Source organism: Armigeres subalbatus, chromosome 1 (assembly GCF_024139115.2).
Source record: "Armigeres subalbatus isolate Guangzhou_Male chromosome 1, GZ_Asu_2, whole genome shotgun sequence".
In the NCBI taxonomy this organism is placed as follows: domain Eukaryota; kingdom Metazoa; phylum Arthropoda; class Insecta; order Diptera; family Culicidae; genus Armigeres; species Armigeres subalbatus.
Genome location: NC_085139.1, coordinates 152,312,552 through 152,334,817, shown reverse-complemented (window position 1 = coordinate 152,334,817; position 22,266 = coordinate 152,312,552). Strand labels below are relative to the sequence as shown.

Below are 22,266 nucleotides of genomic sequence, written 5' to 3'. Positions count from 1 at the left end.
CCACCGTCCAAGTTCGTTGTGTGGTCCAATTTCTTTGCCAACTTTGAAGAGTACTCTGACGGACTAATGGGAGAAACTCGTTGCTCGAGAATTGTCTATCATAAACTTCACCTTCCTGTGCGCCCACTTTTGCCAGCGAGTCTGCCTTCTCATTGCCGTAGATTGAGCAGTGAGATGGGACCCAAACAAAGGTAATCTTGAATGATCTTTCGACCAAAACACACATCTGCTCTCTCATGTTTGTAAGAAAGTAAGATGCGTGCTTAACAGGTTTCATCGACCGCAGTGCCTCGATAGAACTAAGACTATCCTAGAAGATGAAATAATGGTCTACGGGCTGATTGGAAATTATCCCCAAAGCGAAGTTAATTGCTGCCAGCTCAGCAACATAAACCGAACACGGTTCCTGAAGATTTCGGAAGGTGGATGAAGTTACATTGAAAACACCGAAGCCAGTGGATCCGTTGATTCGAGAACCATCAATGAAATATCTGTTGTTGCAATTGACATGTTCATATTTTTCTGAAAAAAATGGAGGGAATAGATATTTGTCGAAGATGATCTGGTAGTCCTTGAATAGCGTGTTTCATGGATAGATCGTATTCAATTGAGGAACTGTCGTTGGTGAAGTGGACCCGTGGGGGATTATAACACGGAAGACAAAGATCTGAAGAAATGTAGTTGAGATAGACTCTAAGGAATCTTGAAGGACAAGTCAGTTCAAGCATTTTATCGAAGTTATCTAAGACAAGTGTGTAAGTTCCACATTTGAAGTGAGACCTCCCAGTGACGGTGCTTTAAAGGAGTGACTCCAGCAAGCACCTCCAGGCTCATGTTATGAGTTGAATGCATACAGCCAAGGGCATTACGCAAATAATGATATTGAATTCGCTCCAATTTGATCAGGTGGCAATTAGCTGCTGAGAGGAAGCAGAAGCAGCCATACTCTAAATCAGAGACAATAGTCGTTCTATAGACTGAAACTTGATTATGCATATGTACAACATGTGATAGATTTAGTTCGGAAAAGGTATTGGAGGGTAACCGCCCCTTCGGTGGGGTTTGATCCCACGACCCGGTGTCGTGGGGTCGGGGTCGTGGGATCAAACCCCACCGAAGGGGCGGTTACCCTCCAATACATTTTCCGAACTAAATCTATCACATGTTGTACATATGCATAATCAAGTTTCAGACATAGTAATTAATTTCCACTCCGGGTGGCTTAATACCCGGCATATAGGCAATTAACTTTGAATGTACCGTTCTATAGAGTTTAATGAGGTCTTCCGGGTGAGCACCCCACCATGTTCCGGAGATAGAACGTAGAAAATTACCCTTTTCCGGCATTTTTGTATCAAATACTAAAAATGGAGTTTACAGGTACATTTAGAATCAAACACGACCCCAAGATATTTGGAGGATAAAGATTAGTTGACGTCATCATTCAACAGCTTGAGTTTCAGTTGAGCTGGGTACCGCTTCATAGTAAATACAACCAACTGAGTTTTTTGCGGTGAAAACTCGATCCCTAAATGTCTGGGCCAAACAGTCAGATTATCTAGAGTACTTTGCAATGGTCCTTGCAAAACATCTGCACATGGACCTCTTAGAGAGACCACGGCATCATCTGCAAGATGTTTGAGCGTGCATTGTCCTTCCAAACAATTATATATCAATATCTTTAACATAGAATTATAAAGCAATGGACTTAAACACGAACCTTGGGAAAGACCCATGTAGCTAGTTCTGGAAGTTGGCAGAGTGTCGAGTGTGAAGTTCATTTGTTTTTCTGACAACAAATTGTACAAGAAATTATTCAAAATAACGGGTAATCCAGTACTGTGCAGATTGCCTGACAGTACTTCTATGGAAACTGAATCAAAAGCGCCCTTTATATCCAACAATACTGGAGCCAATTGCTCCTAGTGTGCAAAGGCCAGTTGTATATCTAAAGAAAGCAACGCTAGACAATCGTTTGTTCCTTTCCCTTTTCTAAATCCAAACTGAGTATTTGAAAGCAATGCATTTTCTTCGACCCAATGGTCGACTCTTGAAAGGATCATTATCTCCAATAATTTTCTCTTGCATGATAGCATGGCAATCGGTCGGCATGAATTGTGATTAGACGCTGGTTTCCCAGGCTTTTGAATAGCTATTACTTTCACCTGTCGCCATTCAGGTGGCACAATGTTGTACTCCATGAAACAGTTGTACAGGTCAAGTAATCGTCTTTTTGCGACATCTGGGAGGTTTTTAAGAAGATTGAATTTGATGTTATCGCATCCCGGAGCAGAGTTATTCGATGAAAGAAGAGACATTGAAAGTTCCAGTATTGAGAATGGTCCACCCAAAGAACCGGAATCAGTGACTGATTCTCGAAATAGCGGTTCTGCTGGTACGGAATCTGGACAGACCTTTTTTGCGAAGTTGAATATCCATCGATTGGAGTATTCTTTACTTTCGTTGGTGGAAATGCGGTTCCGCATGTTGCGGGCCGTTTTCCAAAGTGTTGTCATTGTGTTTTCTCGTGATAGTCCCTCGAAATCCACTCTATATAAGCACCGCAGATCCAGTCGTCGTTGGAATAACAGCCAGCCACTGTTCAGTGTTCTGACTTAGTGTTTGTAGATGGCAATAACTGGAAATGCGCATAAATTAAAATAATTGATTTTAACAAACACAAACAGTTGGAAAGTGCACTGATTTTGAATAAATTTATTGAACTAAAAATAAATTCAGTATACCAAAAGTCTGAAAATTCAATTTCTCGAGTTTGTCGCTGCATTTCAATAAACTAGGGCCAATAGAAATGTGCGATTAATGTTTTTTAATGCAGCTTTCCATACTTGAACAACAACCAAATGTCTGAATCTTGCAAGATTTTTTTTTTCGCTGAATGACGCTACCGTCAATAAATTTTCTTCCAAAACCATCGCCGGCGGCGATCCGAATCGATCAATAAATCCAAAATTATACAATCCAGCTCCTAATAAATCAGCCGAAAGCTAAGTAAAAGTTCATATAATCATCGAACAATATTCTGTGAAATTGTTCTGTAACATACCAACTGCCCTTTTTGCAATTCTGTGCTCAATCGAGCAATAAGAACCAACTTCCAGATCGAATGAGTGACGGAGGTGTATTTTCCTATATATTTTGGCTGAAATCTCCATACAGACTTCAAATCAAATGCGCCAGCTTATGCAACAAGCGATTGAGCTGAAATTTTGAGAGATTTATTTTCTCACCAAAAGACACAATCCTGGGAGGAGCATTCGACAACATTTTGTTTCCTGGGCCAGTCTACTGCAGAACGATTCGGAGATCATAAAACATTCTATGTTACTGGTCATGAAGCGTAAGTAAAGCACACACACTTTGAATACATAAAGGAGTTGACATTGTTGCTGGAATCATGGAAGTCATGGTTGGTTCGGTAGACCATCTGACTTAAGCTTGAAAATAAAATACATAACTTGAAGGATATAATTGGGTTGATGCTGTGAACATCATGATTCGGTAGACCATTTGACCACTCCAGGATAATTTGGAAATCCTAGAACAACATAGTGTATTATCATACACATTATTTTTATTTGCTCAGATTAAGGCCGGATTGGCCTGTGCAGTACATAAAAGTGTTTTCCATTCAGCTCGGTCCATGGCTGCACGTCGGTCGCCAACCACGCAGTCTACGGAGGGTCCGCAAATCGTCCTCCACCTGATCGATTCACCTTGCTAGCTGCGCACCTCGCCTTCTTGTGCCCGTCCGTCGGATCGTTGTCGAGAACCATTTTCGCAGTTGGCCTGGGGAGGGATCGTCAAGCCCTTGGCCATAGTCCCTGCTACCCCCGTATTATCATACATGTTTCATGTTTTTCTTATTCTTCTTATTGGCATTTCATCTCTCACTGGGACATTGCCGCCTTAGTAGTGTTCGTTAAGCACTCCCACAGTTGTTAACAGTGAGGTTTTCTATCTCACCTTTTCTGCATTCATATATCATGAGGCTAACACGATGATACATTTATGCCCAGGGAAATCGAGAAAACTTCCTAGCCAAAAATTTCCTAAATCGAACTGCAGAGTCGTTCTACATAATTTGCAAAAAAAAATCTGCTCTTTTCTCCCGATTTTTAACAATTAAATAAAATGCAATCAGTGATAGCAACCAATAGATGAATGTTTGAATTTTCTAATAAGATTTTTTGCCAACTATGTAGGACAAGTCTCCCGGACAGGGAAACGAACCCAGCTACCTTCAGCATGGCCTTGCTTTGCAGCCGCGCATCATACCGCACGGCTAAGGAAGGCCCCATGTTTCACATGTTTCCTGTATAGATTTACAGAAGACACCTTTAGTATAATGGTGGTTTCAGTGGGAACTAAATTATCACCGAATGCATAACAGGAATGCTCAAAATTTATTCTTATGTTCCAGGTGATGTTCATATGCTATATCAATATTTCATAATCACTAGACAGATGAATATCATTCGTGGTAATGCAATATATCACAAAAATTGCATCTTTTTCTGAATTCGTTGCTTTATTCACACAGCTTTAAGGAAGAAGATGAATCCTAATGTTAAAAAGTGTGTTTTTATTTACGTAAACTTAGTCTTGGAAGGCAAACATTCCACATGCTTTTATCCGTTTTATAAATAACTTCGAAGCCGTGCATCCATTAATGAAATTTTATTAGTCTAAATAAAACATTTCGTTAAACTTGTTCTTTAAAAAAAGCGAAAATGCGTTGTCTATGCCTTTAATACAAAGTTAAAAGTTATAGCATTTTTTGCCAGTTCGGCTTCCAGGAAACTTGACGCCGCAAGACATTTCTACAACCTGTAAAACGTGCACTTGAAGACGCAACTTGTAAACACTATCAATCATTCATATCAGCGTTCAAACTCCCACTGGCTTGATATAGGATAGGAACATTTTTGGTTTGCGTGGTTATAATTCAAGAAAAAACGCAAGTATATATGGAACATCTGTGACGTAGGGAAAAAGGAAAATCAGAATTGTCGACATACCTACCAGATGAATGTTATCAAAAAAGAAGGTTGAAAGTGCTTTTCCAGTTGCCAGTTACTCAGTTTCACTCGGTTCACTTTATTGCTCCCGGTAAATAATGTATAACGTTTATCATTTATTCATACAGTTAAGGGCGCTCGTAAAGAACGATTTGATGAAATATTTATGAGTTGTCTGGCCATTTTATTTTTCTTACCCATTGTACCCATCCCTACGGATATGAAAGGTATTGTAGCTAGTGAAATATTTTCAGGGAATACGTCATTAACTTATGGTAATCGGGGGTGAAATGTAAAGCATAATTGTTTCAATTATGTTCCATATCTCACCCCGATTATCATATTTAATCAATGTTTCAAACCTTTGGGTTCTAGTTATTTCCTCCACCATTAAGCATTGCCCATTCGATGAATAAAGAAAACAGGATATAGAATATACAAAAGGCTGCGCCTAACGAATTTGTACAAAGAAATTATAAAAAAATCTAATGAAACTAATTTATTAAACGTGCGGATTATGCCAAGGTTCATTGAGGTCTTTGACAGTCATGACTGCGTTAGCATGACATTTTATATACAAAGGGAAGCCAAACTTATTTTCAACTTGATAATTTTCTTAACCGGCTGAAGAATCGAAACCATCGATGTACAGTTCGACAGAAATGAAATTCAATAGACAAATATTTTTTCACACATTTGTATCTTATTACCATTTCTCATTTTTTTCTGAAGCACATAAGTATTCCAGTGCAAATGTCGTCGATCATTAACCAAACGAATAATGATAAGTTTTCATTGATTATTGTGCCTTAAGGATCGATTAAACAATATGAATTGATGGTTATCATCCAGGATGGTAATTGAATGTCACATTAGAGCTTCGCGTAATAGAAAAACACTTATTAATCCACCTAGCGATGTTGATGCCTTTCTCGTTCTTAATCTTCTTCTTCTTCTTCTTCTTATTGGCATCACATCCCCCAGTGGGACATTGCCGCCTCGCGCGCTGCTTAGTGTTCATTTGGCACTTCCACAGTTATTAACCGCGAGCTTTCTAAGCCAAGTTACCATTTTTGCATTAGTATATCATGAGGCTAACACGATGATACTTCTATGTCCAGGGAAGTCGAGACAATTTCCAAACTGAAAATGGTCTTGCTTTATAGCCGCGCATCTTATAGCTAGGCTAAAAAGGGTCTCGTTCTTAATACATCATCATACATTTTGCGTATAAGAAATAGTATTTTAATCAGGGCCATTTTTATAGCAAACAGTGTGATAGGATTCTCCGTCGGATGGGTTAATCGAGTAAATCAACCAATGCTAAGTTTCAAAAAGTGTGTTCACAATTTTTTCAACACATACAGACATCACCTCAGTTCGTCGAACTGAGTTGATTGGTACGTAACACTTCGAGTATCCTGGCATCTCACACAGAAAGTTCGTATTTTGAGCGATTGCGATTGTCGTTATCGTATTGCATAAAACTATTATTGATACCCGTAGATTTAGAGCTTCGTGATTCTGCAGTTCTCTGTACATTGGCCAAATTTGTAGACACAAATTTGATACTAATTCATTGGGTATTATTTGGACAAAAATGTTTTGTTGGCATTACAATACAATACAATGAACAATACTCATGCACTTCATGTTGTATGACGGTCTTTGAAAGCAACTTTTCAAGGGGAGGCTAAAATAATGGTATGTCAACAGTATGATATTACCGGAATATCTGTTCCCTACCCTTACCAGTGCGTGTTCGTTTTGTGGTCAGAATCTAACAATGCCAGCTGTTATGCGTTCCAATCCTTTGGCGAAAAGATCCGTTCCGACCACGGTCTTTATATTTAATGATTGGCTTGCTCTGTGCATATGTCCGAGACATGTGAAATATAATGACCTGCCTGTATCGATTTTTGATTTAGGAGCGATGCTATATACAGTACCGACGAATGTAAAGAGAACAATGAATTATGCTTCAAATATTCGTCCTTCACTATTTTGAAAAATGGCTTTATAGGAAACGACAAAAAATATCCTGAGAGTGAAAATCCTCACAGTACTCTTGCAAAGTCCGGACATTCATAAGTTTTTTTTTCATCCTTGGCCAGAAATATATGAAGTTGAACACCGACGGGCCACCGTTTGGGTAATAAATTACAATTACAATTCTTCATGTATTGTAATAGAGGGTGTAGATATATTGCGACATGCGACATTTCGAGCACTCAGCGGCAACGCGGATTAGTGTTCCTGTTCCAATTTGAACGGCGTGGCATGATATTTTTAGTTGCAAAACAGATGTAAGGAGTAGAAAGTGCAATAAAATTGCTCAATGCACTAATACGACAAATAATACGTAATCAATGATTGTTTCATCTTGATAAAGGATATATTTCGATGACGACTGCTAGTTCTTCAGAGTCCAAAGCTGTGCAATGTGAACTAATAATAGCGATTAATCAATTTAAAAAAAAAATCAAAATCAATTTTTGCGTTGATTTTGATTACATTTCATTACACCTCTATATTTTTATAAACTAATATTCTGAGAAATTATTATAATGTTAGTAAGGGGCATTTAGAAGTTGCATTATAAAGCTATTCGTGGGACATTTCTGTCAGTTGGTCTGTGATAAAATGAAACACGATATGAGTTTTGGCCGAATATCTCTAGCTAAAGTCATGCCAATTGTATGACAATGTATCTTGTGTGGCAGTACTATAATGAATACTATGAATACTATGAAGAATGGTGAAAATTTGTCTCATCCGCTAACATCCTAGATTGGACTGAGAATCGAGCTTGCCATTTCTGGATTGCCTATCGCCTTTGATTGCTGTAGCTTTGCTGTAGGGTCGTAACTATAATGAGCGTATTATCGACTTCCAGGTCATAGTGTCATTGGACTTGTCATATGCGAATTAAGATAGGTACACAGATTTCTTCGGTTTTCCCTCAAATGAAACATTTTCAGTAGTAGTTTCCGAGTCTACAAGGTTCAGCCAGGCAGAAATTCAATTTTATGTATATAGATACAGATTGGCGATAAGGCAATACCCCAGTATTTGTGTCGTCTTCAAAGGAATTAATCGTGGAGTGTGTGCTTCCGAATCTGATCAATTTTTTATCAATTCAGTTTTTTTTTATCAGTGAGTATATGAAAATATTGAAGTTGTGGGATTTTTTTTTTGTACAGTCGACTCTCCACATCTCGATGTTCTATATCTCGATATCTCTCCTTATGTCGATGGTTTTCTCGGTCCCTTCGGTTTCCATACATTTAGGCATTTTATATCTCGATAACCTCCCTATCTCGATATCTCTCTATCTCGATGTGTTCTGGTCATAATTTGCTCAGGATTCTCTCTCCCTATGTCGATATATTCATATTTCTAGGCTACTAGACGATTTTTGGACAATAACAAACTCATGGACAACAAGAGATGACTTATGGTTTGTTGTCGTTTTTCATAGCAACGAGCTTTTTTCAATCTAGTACCCATTTGAATTATCCTTCCATTCCTCGATCTCTCCCTATCTCGATGGTCCCTTCAATATCGAGATGTGGAGAGGCGACTGTATTCGGATTCAAATTCTTTTTAAAACCTTATTACACTTAATAATTTTATGAATATGCTGTAGCATACCTCAGATTGTTTTATCAGCGTGGTTTCATGGTATTGAGTTAACTCAAAACCAGACAATGAATGCATAGATTTGATTTTTTATCTAGAGGAATACTCATCTATATGTCCACATCTTAATAGTAAATAGCATACATTTGCTCGCAAGAGCAATCCTCTGCATCTTTCTAAAATGACAAAGATATGTTTTGCAGATTGTATTTCAGAAATGTGATCGCAAAGTTTTTACGGCACAGTTTGCCTGATATGAACAAATAATTTATTATTAATGTAGTATTGTGCATATTAATTTTTGGTATTATTTTTAGTTATTTTACCTCTTATGCTAGGCTGGTTCATAATAGAGTAAGGTAATAATAACAGAATGAGGTATCATTGAAGTAATTTCTCCTACTCATTATTACATTATTGGGGACATAATTCGGCAGAAGGGTATTACTTAACATTTCGCAACATTCACGCTTATTCCGTGCTCACTGCACCAACGGCGGAGCTCGTCAATATCAGTTCGTAGAGCGACGCAATCCAGCAAAGAGTGAATTATTCTGAAATTATTGAGGTTGTCAGAGCACAGGAGCTTCACAGAGGTAGGGCAGTTGACCAAGTTATTGATATACAGGATAAAAGTACCAGCATGCTGCCCTAGGTATTGATAAAGGTCATGGACCGTGGAGCGTCAATCTAAACGAAAGCCTTTCTGTCAGTTAGGTATGACAATATCCAAGCTGCTATCCAATTGGTAAAACACTAGTGGCGTAACTGCCTCGATATGTTGGTGAGGCACAGTATCGAAACCATTAGAAAAATCTACGTATACTGAGTCCACCTGATTGCACTTTTCGACTTCACGAAAGAGCACATATTAGGATAGCCTAGTAGATTCGTTGTATTAGAACGATGCGGAAGAAAACCGTGCTAGTGAACTTATGATTCAAAAAGTTTTCCAACACAATAAAGAATGGAAACTCCACGGTGATTATTACTTTGCGCAAATTTCCACATTTTTTAAATGGATAGAACATTCGAAAAACTATCTGGATGAGTTTGTGGCGAGTTCGCATTGAAAACACTCTGGAACAAGTCGGCAAAGTCGGTCGTTCTTGTTTTTTTTGAGTCTAATATATGTTCATAGAATCAAATTTTACAGGAAACGTCGATAATGTGTCTAAATGTCTATAAATTATTCCGTGGTTCGCTATTTCCATAGCATGAGGTTGTGAGAGGGGCCCTCCTTAGCTGTGCGGTAAGACACGCGGCTACAAAGCAAGACCATGCTGAGGGTGGCTGGGTTCGATTCCCGGTGCCGGTCTAGGCAATTTTCGGATTGGAAATTGTCTCGACTTCCCTGGGCATTAGGTATTATCGTGTTAGCCTCATAATATACGAATGCAAAATGGTAACTTGGCTAAGAAACCTCGCAGTTAATAACTGTGGAAGTGCTTAATGAACACTAAGCTGCGAGGCGGCTCTGTCCCAGTGTGGGGATGTAATGCCAATAAGAAGAAGAAGAAGAAGAGGTTATGAGAAAAATAAGCATTAAATAATCTAATAATTTGTTTATCGAAATACAATTTATATTGATTATTGCACTATAAAATGATATAAATCTATATACATAAAAATGAATTTCTGGCTGTCTGAACCTTATAGACTCCGACATGGGCGTAGCCAGGATTTCGGGGGGGCAAACTTTTTTGGTCTTCTAAATCGTAGTTTTATAGTAGCTTTATAAAAACACATGAATATTAACACATGAAACCAAATCGAAACAATAATAATTAAAACAATAATGAATTTAAAAATGCGTGATTTATTGCTCATCAGATATTTTTAAATATAGTGAGAAAAATATTAACGAACTTAGTATTCAGAAAGAATATAGAATCGGCTATAACAATTATTATTAAAATCCTGCATTTTTCCATAAGTTTAAGAAAACTAGAACCATACATCTGAATTTCTAAACAAATCCTCTCTGAAATAATATTTATTATAAAATAGGCAGAAAAATCAATATGCAAGCTTTCTCCAGGAATTCTTTCGACAATTGCTCCTGGCATTCTATCCGAAACTCTATCAGGGATTCTTTAGGAATGCCTCCAGCAACTTCTTCGGCAGTGTCTTCAGGAATTCCACCATAAATTTTGCCGGGAATTGTTCCGAAAATTCCACCATTATTTACTCCAAGAAAATCTTCACGAACTTCTTTATAAGTTCTGCAGAATTCCCTGCAATAATTCAAATAATTTCGTGCTGTTTCCCATAATTTTTAAGAATAAGAATATTCCGTGGAAATTCCGCAGAATTGCAAGTAAACATTCCTGAGAATTTCACGAAAAATCTTCGAATTTTTTGTGTAAATTCCATAAAATTTTCCGTGAATTGTTTCGAAAAATTTCTTGTGAAAATTTCAAAGAATTTCTCCAGGAATTCCACCGGAAATTTATACAGAAATTATACAAAAAATGAAATCAACAATGGAATTTTCGGAGGAATTCCTAGATAAATTCGCAATGAAATCCTGAAAGAATTCCAGTGGAAACTTCAAGATTTCCACTGGGAGACCCTCCAGGAGTTTCTCCAAAAATTCCTCCTGGAATTCTTCCAGGAGTTCCACCGCCATTTCCACCAAGAATTTCTCTAGGATTTCCTTCGAGAATTATTCCGGTAGTTCTATCGGCAGTTCCATTCTTCCGGGAATTTCGGCAGAATTGGAATTTATTTAGGCTTCTTCAGGAATTTATATAGATTTTCCACCAGAAGCTCCTCCGAGATTTTCTCTGCGAGCTCCTCAGGGAATTCTCCGGGAGGTCCGCTGATGATGATGATGGTCCAGCTACAAACCCCAACAAAGGTTTCAGCTAGACGAGATTTGTCTATAAGATGAATTCTCTTGTTTCCGAGAATGCTTCTGGTAGTTTCCCCGGGGTTTCTTTGAAAATTCTCCCGGGAGTTTCTTCAGAAATTCTTCCAGAAAATTCCTTCGAGAGTTCCTCCGTGAGTTCCACCAGCAATTCATCCGGGAGTTTCTCTGGAAATTCCTCCGGGAGTTCCACCAGAAGCTATTCCAGGAAATTATTCAGGCTTTTTTTTCAGGAAATCATTTAGGCTTTCTTCGGAAATTAAGCTGGAAATTCCTCCCGAAGTTCTTCCGATAGTTTCTCTGGGAGCTCATCCGGGAGGTCCTCTAGAAATTCTTCTAGGAGTTCCTCCTGAAATTCCTCCGGGAGTTCTTACGGGAGATCTTACGGGAGCTCCTCCGGCAGTTCCTTCGGGAAGTCCTCCGAGAGATCCACCAGCAGTTTCTACGAGAATCCCTCCGAGAGTTTCACCAACAGTTTCTCCGGGTGTTTCTCTGAAAAGGAACTCCCGGAGGAACTCCCAGAGTAATTTCCGGAGGAACTCCCGGGGGATTTTCTATAGGAATTTCCGGAGAAATTATCAGAGGAATTCTCGGAGGAACTGCCGGTGGAACTTCTGGAGGAATTTATTGAAGAACTACAGGAAGAGGAAATCCTGGAGGAACTCTCGTAAGAATTCTAGGATGAACTCCCAAAGCAGATTCCGTAAGAATTCTAGGAGGAACTCCTGGAAGAATTCTTAAAAGAACCTCCCGGAAGAATTCCCGTAAGAACTCCCAGAGAAATTTTCCGAGGAACTTCTGGAGGAATTTGTAGATAAATGCCTGAAGAAATGCTAAACGAATTCCTGGAAGAAAGCTTGATTGAATTTCCGAAGGAACTACTGGTGGAACTTCAGAGGAACATCCGGTGGAATACTCTAGAGGAAGAGAAAAAATATTTCTGAAGGAACCTCCGAAATCCCATTTCCCGTGAAATTCCTGCCAAATATCGTCCAGGAATTCCCTGTGAAGCTCCTGGAGGTATTACCGGAGAATTTCTTGGAAAAACTCCTGGAAGAACTCCCGGAGGAAGTCCCACAAGCACTTCCGAAGGAATTCCCACATGGGAGTCCTGAAATAATTCTTAGAGAAGTTCCTAAAGGAATTTCCAAAAAAATATCTGAAGGAATTCCCAGAAAAATACCAGGAGGAATTAATGCAGAAATTCCCAGATGAAATCCTGAAAGTATTCCCAGATAAATTGCTGAAGGAAATCCCTGCGGATTGTTCCGAAGAAATTTCTGGAAGAACTCTTGGCAGATATCCGAGTAAATTCCGAGTGAAGCCCGGAAGGAATTCTAGTACACTTCCGCGGAAAATCTCCCGGAGAAATTCCTGAAGGAATTCCTGGAGAAGTAACTGATGAAATTTCCGAAAAAATACCTGTAAGAATTTCTGGGAAAATACTTGGACGAATTCCAGGAGAAATTCATGAAGATATTTCTAGAGGATTTCTTAAAGGATATTCTGAAGTAATTGCGAAAAGAATTCCAGATTGGAATGCTAGATGATTTCGCTATTGAATGTTTGGAGGTATTCCCGGAAAATTTCCTGGAAATAATCCCGGAGGAATTAAAGAAAGAGTTCCGAGAGGAATACCCGGAGAAGTTCCTAGAAGAATTTCCGAAAGAATTTCTTATAGAATTACAAGTAAAATTATGGAGCTAAATCGGAGGATTTCCGTCATAAATTTTTGAAGAAACTCTTGGTAGAATTTTGGGAAGAAATTCCGTATGTATTCTTGACGGAACTCTCGAATGCATGCCTGAAGGAAACCCGAAGAAATATCTAGAAGTGAATCTTGGAGAGAAAAAGAAATCTTCAAGGAATTTCCTCGTGAATTTCCAAAAAAAAAATAGTGGGGGGTTTCTAGATAAGGAGGAATTACCGAAATGTTTCGAGTTGTTTTGAACTTTCATATAAGTTTTGGGAATCTTTTGAATTTCAACCACCTATTTCTGTATATGATTGGATCGTAAAGTGCACATGTTTGAGGGAATTCATTTCAGTACCCGTTCAATCTTTCCACAATTTAGGGGGGCGACGCCCCCCCCCCTGCCCCCTCTGGCTACGCCCTTGGACTCCGAAACTACTAAACCGATCGGTGTGAAAATTTATATGCAGAGGTTTTTGGGGCCGGGAATGGTTCTTAAGATGGTTTGAGACCCCTCCTTTGGAAAGGGGGGATCCCATACAAATGAAACAGATTTTTTTGTATAACTCGAGAACTAAGCAGAGAATAAATCAATTTTAGGCGATACGAAGTTCGTCGGGTTTGCTACTTACGAATAAAAAGAAGTCAATTTTCAAAAAAAATGGGTCCAGTTTATGGTACCGTTTTGACTCAAATTCCAAACATGTCTCATATTCCGAACTCTCGCTTTTAAATGGTCATTACGGCTTTATTCGTTTAATTTTCTCCGTTGTAACTCGAATTCGTTTTTAAAAATGAAAGTTTTAGTCTTAGGGCGCTAAAACGCCAGTGTTCGGAATATGAGTCAAAACGGTAGCGATCTTCGCTTCAGATCAAAATTTGGTTGAATTGCTACCCAAAACATTGAAGATTATGCTATTGTGAGATTTATTTTAGGAAGGCTTGCCCTGTTACCAAAAACCCTATATTTCGAGCAGATTCAATTCTCAAACGCCCAAAACACACCTTCTGTCCAGTACTGCCGCTTGGACCTAATTATTCAGCACTGTAAAGGATTAATAAATTTACAGATCTTGGTTTCCGCGAATGAAAGCACACCCAAAGATGTAGTTAGGGATTGAGAAGAATACCACCCATGCAAACATCCTAGGATGGAGCCCCTACTGGTGTACTGCCGCTAACCGCAAGTCAGACTTATCTGTATATGGACGCCATATCCAGATAAGTCTGACTTGCAGTTAGCGGCAGTGTAGGTCCTGCAACGACGGACGACGGAGAGGTGCAACAGCGACCATTTAGTCATCGGGCACGACCTAGCAAAGGTAAAACAGAAATGGCAGTAGAAGAAATCACCAAGGCAATGCTGCACCTGCTGATGTTGCCGACAGCAACGGATCATGTGAACAAGGAAATGATTTGAAGCGTGATCCTTCGCTACTGACTGCTACTGCCAGGATGAAAACGGATATATCCGGAAGACCTAAGATACTGGAGATGTTCAATCGTTTTGCAGTCCAGCTTGACCGGAACAAGCTTTACAACCGCCAGAGAGCTAGTGTAGAGGGAACTAGGAGAGGAGGTGAAGGCAAGTACGAGCGATACACTGAGAAGGAGTTCGGTTGGGTTGGATGCATCAATCGCAAATAATCGTCGGAATTCGATTGCACCCGTCGTTTCAGTGGAATTGCAAAGACGGCAATTGAGAGACGTACGAGCCAACCATATGTGCATTATAGCCGCATAGATCCCGCGACAAACCCCATCGGAATACTTTGCCCAAGTACTTGGAAACCGTAGCTGCTCAGAGGACGTTGGATAGGCGAGGATGCGACGTCTGGAGACCCGTATCTCAGCATTAGGTTCTGCAGCATGACTTCACGAATGAATTCGGTCCTCGTCAAATGAACTTTTTTGACAGTTCAGTAGTACTTTCCACTGACTCCGACGAGGACTCCGACAAGGGTCGAGTTCGTGATTGGTTGGCTGTCCCTGAGTCCAACTTCTAATCTGTCACCAGATTGAGGTTACGTACAGACGTTGCAGTACCTAATTGTGGTCAAAGATTGATCGATTAACACATTACAAGCGAGGAAATCCACCAACAAAGCTAGTTCAACTAGTAAAACCCAGAAAGCTCCGTGATCTCACCGAAGCCAACATAACTGAGATTATCGACAGCCGTGTACAGCAGAAGAAAAAAAAACATTTGCTACTTTATTGATAATGTTAAAAAAAGGGGAGCAAAACCAAATGTTCAGCATCAACGAAAGGATGTTCTACATTCACACCCGAAACGACAAAGTCAACTTTTGAAGAATAAGATCAATCTGTGGGAGAGCGTTAATTGAATGTGGAGGGGTGATTCAAATATGACGTCCACTACTTTTTGAGATTTTTAGACCCCCTTCTCCCCTCTGTCATGCTTTTTTGTCTAACCTCGTACATCACGGAAAGTATGAACACTCGGGCCCAAACGGATGTGATCTACACAGACCTTTCTGCTGCGTTCGATAAGCTGAATCATGACATCGCGATCGCAAAACTGGACCGATTAGGTATCGGTGGGGATCTTTTGAAATGGTTTCGCTCGTATCTTACTGACCGCCAATTAACGGTCGCATTAGGCGACAACCGATCAACGTACTTTCGTGCAACGTCGGGTATACCACAAGGCAGCCATTTAGGACCGCTGATTTTTATCATGTACTTCAATGATGTCCATCACGCTGTTAAGGGTCCACGATTATCATTTGCCGATGATCTCAAGATATTCCTACGTATCTGCTCGGTTACTGATTGCCATACTCTCCAAGGTCAAATCAATGCTTTCGCTGATTGGTGCACTACGAACCGGATGGTTGTTAATCCGACAAAATGTTCCGTTATCACATTTTCACGCAAAAAGAGCCGATTATCTTCAATTACCATTTGCTGGGAACTACACTCGAACGAGTGAATCACGTGAAGGATTTGGGTGTGGTTTTAGACTCAAAACTGACATTTTCACACCACCTTTCATACGTTGTCGACAAAGCGTCTAGAACCCTGGGCTTTGTCATGAAAACGGCGAAAATTTTTACGAACGTCTATTGTCTGAAATCGCTGTACTGTTCTTTGGTGCGCTCTACACTAGAGTATTGTTCGTCAGTATGGAGCCCGTATTACAACAACGGCGTAGAACGTATTGAATCTATTCAACGGCGTTTCCTGCGGTTTTCGCTTCGAAGACTAAACTGGAGAGACCCGCTGCATCTTCCTAGTTACGAAGAGCGCTGTCGCTTGATTGCCTTAGAGCCACTGCGTATCCGCCGGGATGTGGGCAGAGCCCTATGTGTTGCTGATGTACTTCAAGGAAGAATAGATTGCGAAAGAATTTTACAACAAGTGAACATGAACGTTCAACCAAGACCACTACGGAACAATTCGATGCTGAGGCTCCCCTTTCGTCGCACTAACTACGGTGCAGAAACTGCAATCTACGGCCTCCAGAGAACGTTTAATAGAGTTTCTTCCATGTTCGACTTCAACTTGACGCGGAATGTTCTTCGTCGTAGATTTTCTGAATTTTTTCGTTGATTGTATGTGATAAGGCTGCATTTTATTTGTTTTAATTTTTTTTATCTTGACAATGCTACTATGTTATATTTTTTTTTTTGACTATGTGCGTTTTTTAGTATTAATTAGTATTTAGATACATCATTAGGGCTAATTGTAGTCTGTTGATGAAATCACACAATAAATAAATAAACTATACCGAGTGTACGTAGTGTCACAAAATTGTGACCCCCTCTCTCCCTCATTTTTATCGACCCCGGAGTTTCGCAGTAGCCGCAGTTTCGCAGTTTCGATTTCGGAAATGATGTAAAAGTGACCACTTTCTTGGGGAAACTAGCATTCCAGGATGTTCCGGAATGTAACCAGATGGACTAAATAGGTACCTTCAGATCACATTCCCATGAACTTGTTTTGAAAAATCATGAAGTTTGAAACGTCGCTCTAAAATTTGTATTTTTTAATTTTTGTGATATCATTTTATACACCGACTTCAGTAATGTTATGACTAAAATATAAACCCTCCTCCTAAAAAAATCGTAAAAACATAAGAAATTGTGAATGAAACTATCAGGGTAGAAGCAGTTAATTAAAAAAAATCTTTAATAATGCAAATTTTTCAAAAACCAATAAGATAGTAGCAACTCTTCTGAGATTTTTATAAAGAAATTATTCGACGTATAAAAACAGAATCCTGTGTATATATGTATATATTTTTTTGCAGTGTAGCGGTCATATTGGCCTATTTCGAAAGGGTAGTGGACTTCTTAATTCTAATGATTGAATCATAAACTTAAAATTTGCCTCTGCCCTTTTGTTAAAATTAGACTAGGTGGATATACCTAATATTACTGCACAAATGTAGAAAGTCAACAACGTTTTATCGTATTTAATTAGATATATTAAAAACTCATCATATCTTGAAAAATTGAGCAACGATTAAACAAACTTCGTATAAAAGTGGTCTAAACTAGTGGTTTCGAGCTGACTTCTTCTGAAGCTCCTAAATGTGTGACGAACTTTTTGGAACCATCTCATGTGTAACAGATACTTTTTCCCCATTGCTGCTTTGGGACGATTCAAATATGACGTCCACTACTTTTTGAGATTTGTGGACCCCCCCTCCCCTCTCTGTCACGCTTTTTTGTATACCTAGTATATGCACTGTCACAAAATCTTAGACCCCCTCCCCCCCTTAAACCAGTGACATCTTTATTGAATGACCCCTTTTCATCTGATACTACATGTGTTTCTACGACAGTGTAAATTCTCTTCGATCCCTACAGTTATGATAAGCGCTTTTAATAAACACAAGAGTTTATCATTGATTAAGAGCTAGCAATCTACCTGTTACATGGCACTGTATAACAATAGGCAAACGCAATCATCTGAAACCATCGAATTCAATTAATTCGATGGTTTTCATTCGCCTCAACCAATTGGCCGCTTGGAATGGTTTTGTTGGCTTCAAAAATATACAAACTATAACGGCCGCTCTAGTCGTGAAATTATTGTTATTCTACGCTTGCTTTCTGCCTGGGCTGATTCGACAGTCGCCAGGCCAGCAAGAGTAGAAGCAGAAGAATACACGCTAGGTATGTGACATTCACTTGTAGCTACCTCGCTTTGAATGTCGATTTCGAGCTACATTAGGAGGGTTGAAGTAATGTACTTCCAAGGGATGTAGGCACATATTTATGTTGGCTCAATCTCTTTGGTGCCATATGATGAGGGGGAGAATAGAGGAAAGTTTTTGTTACAGTAACAGGTGTATTTGGACAAAGAGGGGTGAATTTTTCGAGAGCACAAACATGATAGGAATCGGAAGGATGGTAAACCTTCATTTATTTACACGCAATACATTACAAGTACTCCGTCAATATCTGAAGAGCATATGAAGGGTTGGACGTAATTATTCACCCCGTTTTTATTTCTGCTTCCATTCATCATAAGTGCACTTGTGATGATTATTCGAAACTGTCATTACCGATGTTAAAAATCATAGCAATCTAACATATGGTTTATGCTACAGTGGAAAGGTTTTCTAAGTGAAAACCAAATTGGATAAATGGGTTCCGCAAAGTTTGAACCTTTGTATCATCGCAAGTACAGTATTAGGATTCCCCCAAAAACACACGATGCGATTGTTGCTTTCGCGTGGCGACTGCGATTGTCTGTCGCGTTGGTATGGTATCAATGGAACCTTACATGTATGCAGCAACCGAGCGATATAGTCGCTGCGACAGTCACGCCGCGTGTGTTTGGAAGAACCTTCAGACGATATAAATCATACACCGGGAAAATTTTGTGACCTTTCTTAACTCAGAAAGAAAGGGTGCGGTCACAAGATTAAGCTTGAGATGATTGATTTTGAGTACAATATGATCAATGAAAAACACAGAATAATCCACCTAGCGGTGATGGTGCCTTTCTCGTGTTTTATAAAACAAGAAAACACATAAGAGTAACAATAAAAGCACATAAGAGAGGTCAAATTGCACTTAAGGGAGATAGATTCAGTTATTTTCATCAATTCACATTTGTTTGCGTTTATTTAATACATTGTAGCAGACTTCTCGTTTTTTTCGATTTTGATTTTTTTTCCAATGGTGGACCCTTGGGCAAATGGCCATACACGTAAACTTAGTATACGCGAAAGGCAAAAAATGTAATATAGACTGGTCCAGAAATTATAAGCACACTAAAAAATAGTCGGAAAATTGAAATGCATCCTATAGAAAACATTTAGCTTTTATTTTGGGTCAGAAAAATTCCTTTGCACAAATTGATCATTTTTATTGTGTCTTTTGAAATCACCTAGTAAAAAACGTAGTCGCAGCAGAACAATTCTAGGCGACTATCCTCTATGTTTCATACCACACACATTGTAATCACATTCCAGTTGATAACTCGTCGTTAATTAATCTTTAAATATCAAGAGGGCACTATGCACTTGCACTCTCCAAGATACCTACCATAGGCAGTAGCAGTCGAGTCTGTGTGACATCGAACAGAATAAAAGTTATCCGAAGCCAGTCGCTGTTTAACTCAAATAAAGTGTTTTTTTTCCTGTAGTCCGTCGCGAGTTTTCATTCTCGAATATCCGTAAAAACCAAGTGATAATAAGAACAAACGTAGAGCTATTAGATCAGTTAAATTTTCATTGGAAGTGTATAGGAATGTTAGTATTGTCGTCTAAAAGTGGTTGCAAATATGTTGGAAAAATTAGAAAACCTTGAAAAAGTATAAAACTTTTTCTAGGTAAATAATAATAAATTAATACCAGCGTGGTATAAAAATCAAATAACTTTGCCGTTTGAATAATGTTGGAGTTCATTTAAAATCCTAGTCATAAGCCAACACTGATTGAATGAAGCAAAAAACATGCTAAATAAGTGAAAACGAGGGCTCGACACTTATTTGACGATTTTCGAAGCGGTACCCTGTAAATTTCATATATTTCTCCTTCGGTTATAATTCTCCTTCGGTTACAATATTTTAAGTTTTAACACCTGTTATGCTTGGTAAATAAGTATAAGGACCACATGCAATGGATTTAGTGTAGATATTAATGAAAAATTTGAAGAACTACTTGAAACTGTGTTGTGCATGTTGTTGTTATTTCAAATTCTGAATTCTCGGGTACTTATTTCAATCGGCGCTTTTTAAAATCGTAAACAAGCTGAGGAAAAGAGCTTGGAAGTTTCCGAAAATCATTTTTATCCTATTATGAAACTATACATTTTTTATTGCAACGGCTTATTTTCTACCCGCCGCTGTCACATCCAGGCGCTATAGTTTATGCGCAAAATAGCCAGCATGAGTTAACCGCCAGAACATTTGTATGGCGAAAGACATCTAACGCGGGTTTTCTCAAAATTAGAAACATTTCATGAAAAGCTATTTGGTACCGGTTATGTAGGAAGCTGTGCGCTACTACGCCTACCAAATATTTTTTCGATTACGGTGCTTAGTTTTGTGAAATCAGAAAGCCTTTCGCCAGTTTCAGAAAGTTAACCACCACACTAGGAGTTAACTTTCTGAAATCAGTATGGCGAAAGGCTTCTAAGGTTCGATTTCACAAAACTAAGCACCGTAATCGAAAAAATATTTGGTAGGCATAGTAGCGGACACCATCATTTATAACCGGTACCAAATAGATTTCCATGAAATGTTCCTTATTTTGAGAAAACCCGCGTTAGATGTCTTTCGCCATACAAAATTTCTGGCGGTTAACTCATGCTGACTATTTGCACATATACAATAGCGCCTAAATGTGAAAGCGGCGTGTAGAAAACCAGGTACTGCAAATAATTCATTAACTCAGCGATACGTTTAGAAAACTACAACATTTGCTGTAGAAAAATAACGTAAAATGTTTTTCTCATTGAAGCTCACAATAATCAATGAACATTTTTAACTTTGAAATCAGTGTTGAAAAACCATAGGTTTTGTACTATATTTTCTACTACCTAATTGATCTAAAATAGTTTATAAAGTTTATGTCACGCTATTTTCAACAATGATGTTATAACGTTTTGCAAAAACAAAAAATACATTTTCAATAACATATTATCATGTTGTTTTAAGGAATTTATTCACATTTTCACATGAATTTGACGTCATATGCTATTTAAAACGGGTTTGCTTACATTTTGCGACTTACGCCCTTTTTAAAATATTACACGAGAATCAAGTAATTTCCAACCTTCAGTCGCCACGAGTGTTATGGTCAATGTCCCAATTATAAAATATCATACTTAAGAAAAGCGGCTCCGTAAAGTGTCACACATGACTGCGCCTGCCAAATAAATGAACTAGTAAAAGTTAATTGACCTCAGCTGATTCTGATTTTGCGAAAATGTGAAGGTGCATTTTACCTGACCGGCGCCTTCTGTACATATTTTCCCTATCATTACCAATATAACTAAAATGATGTGAAGCAATATGTTAACTGTACAGTCATTCTGTTCATGCTCATATTCATTTTTACGACCTAATAAGGGTAGATAATTGAAGAATCGTAATGACATATAGGGCAGTCGAATAATTGTTTTTCCTAGTGAAACAAAGTTTTACTAATATAAAATCCTATACTTACATTGTGCCTAGGAGACCACGAATTGCACATTATTGATGCATCTTCTAGAAATCGACTCTGAAAGCGAAAAGAAAATGAAATATTACATTTAGAGTAGATTATGTTTATAATGTCTTTATTTTCTATATATATAAATAAAATAATGATAAAATGATATAAATAATATAAATAAAATATGAATATAAATAAAATAATGATAAAATGATAAAATGGTGATAAAATAGGGCATGTGACAAAATCGGGAAAATTTTTTTTTCAATTTTTTTATTTATTTTACAAATATGAATCAGTTTATGCCTTGGAAAAACAAAATGCGTGAACGGTACTCGTTATTTCTAGTCGAAAATGCTTACAAAATCCTTCGCAG

General features: G+C 38.5%; 1 protein-coding gene across 14 annotated transcripts in view; it reads right to left on the bottom strand.

Annotated features, from left to right (window-relative positions):
* LOC134205292 (inhibitory POU protein) overlaps positions 1 to 22,266 on the bottom strand; it is a 112,417-nt gene that overhangs the window by 46,464 nt on the left and 43,687 nt on the right. For all 14 annotated transcript variants that reach the window (XM_062680432.1, XM_062680418.1, XM_062680421.1 and 11 more), the window contains exon 3: positions 21,900 to 21,956. In XM_062680432.1, coding sequence (XP_062536416.1) covers positions 21,900 to 21,956 — 57 coding nt within the window. The remainder of the gene's footprint in view (positions 1 to 21,899; positions 21,957 to 22,266) is intronic.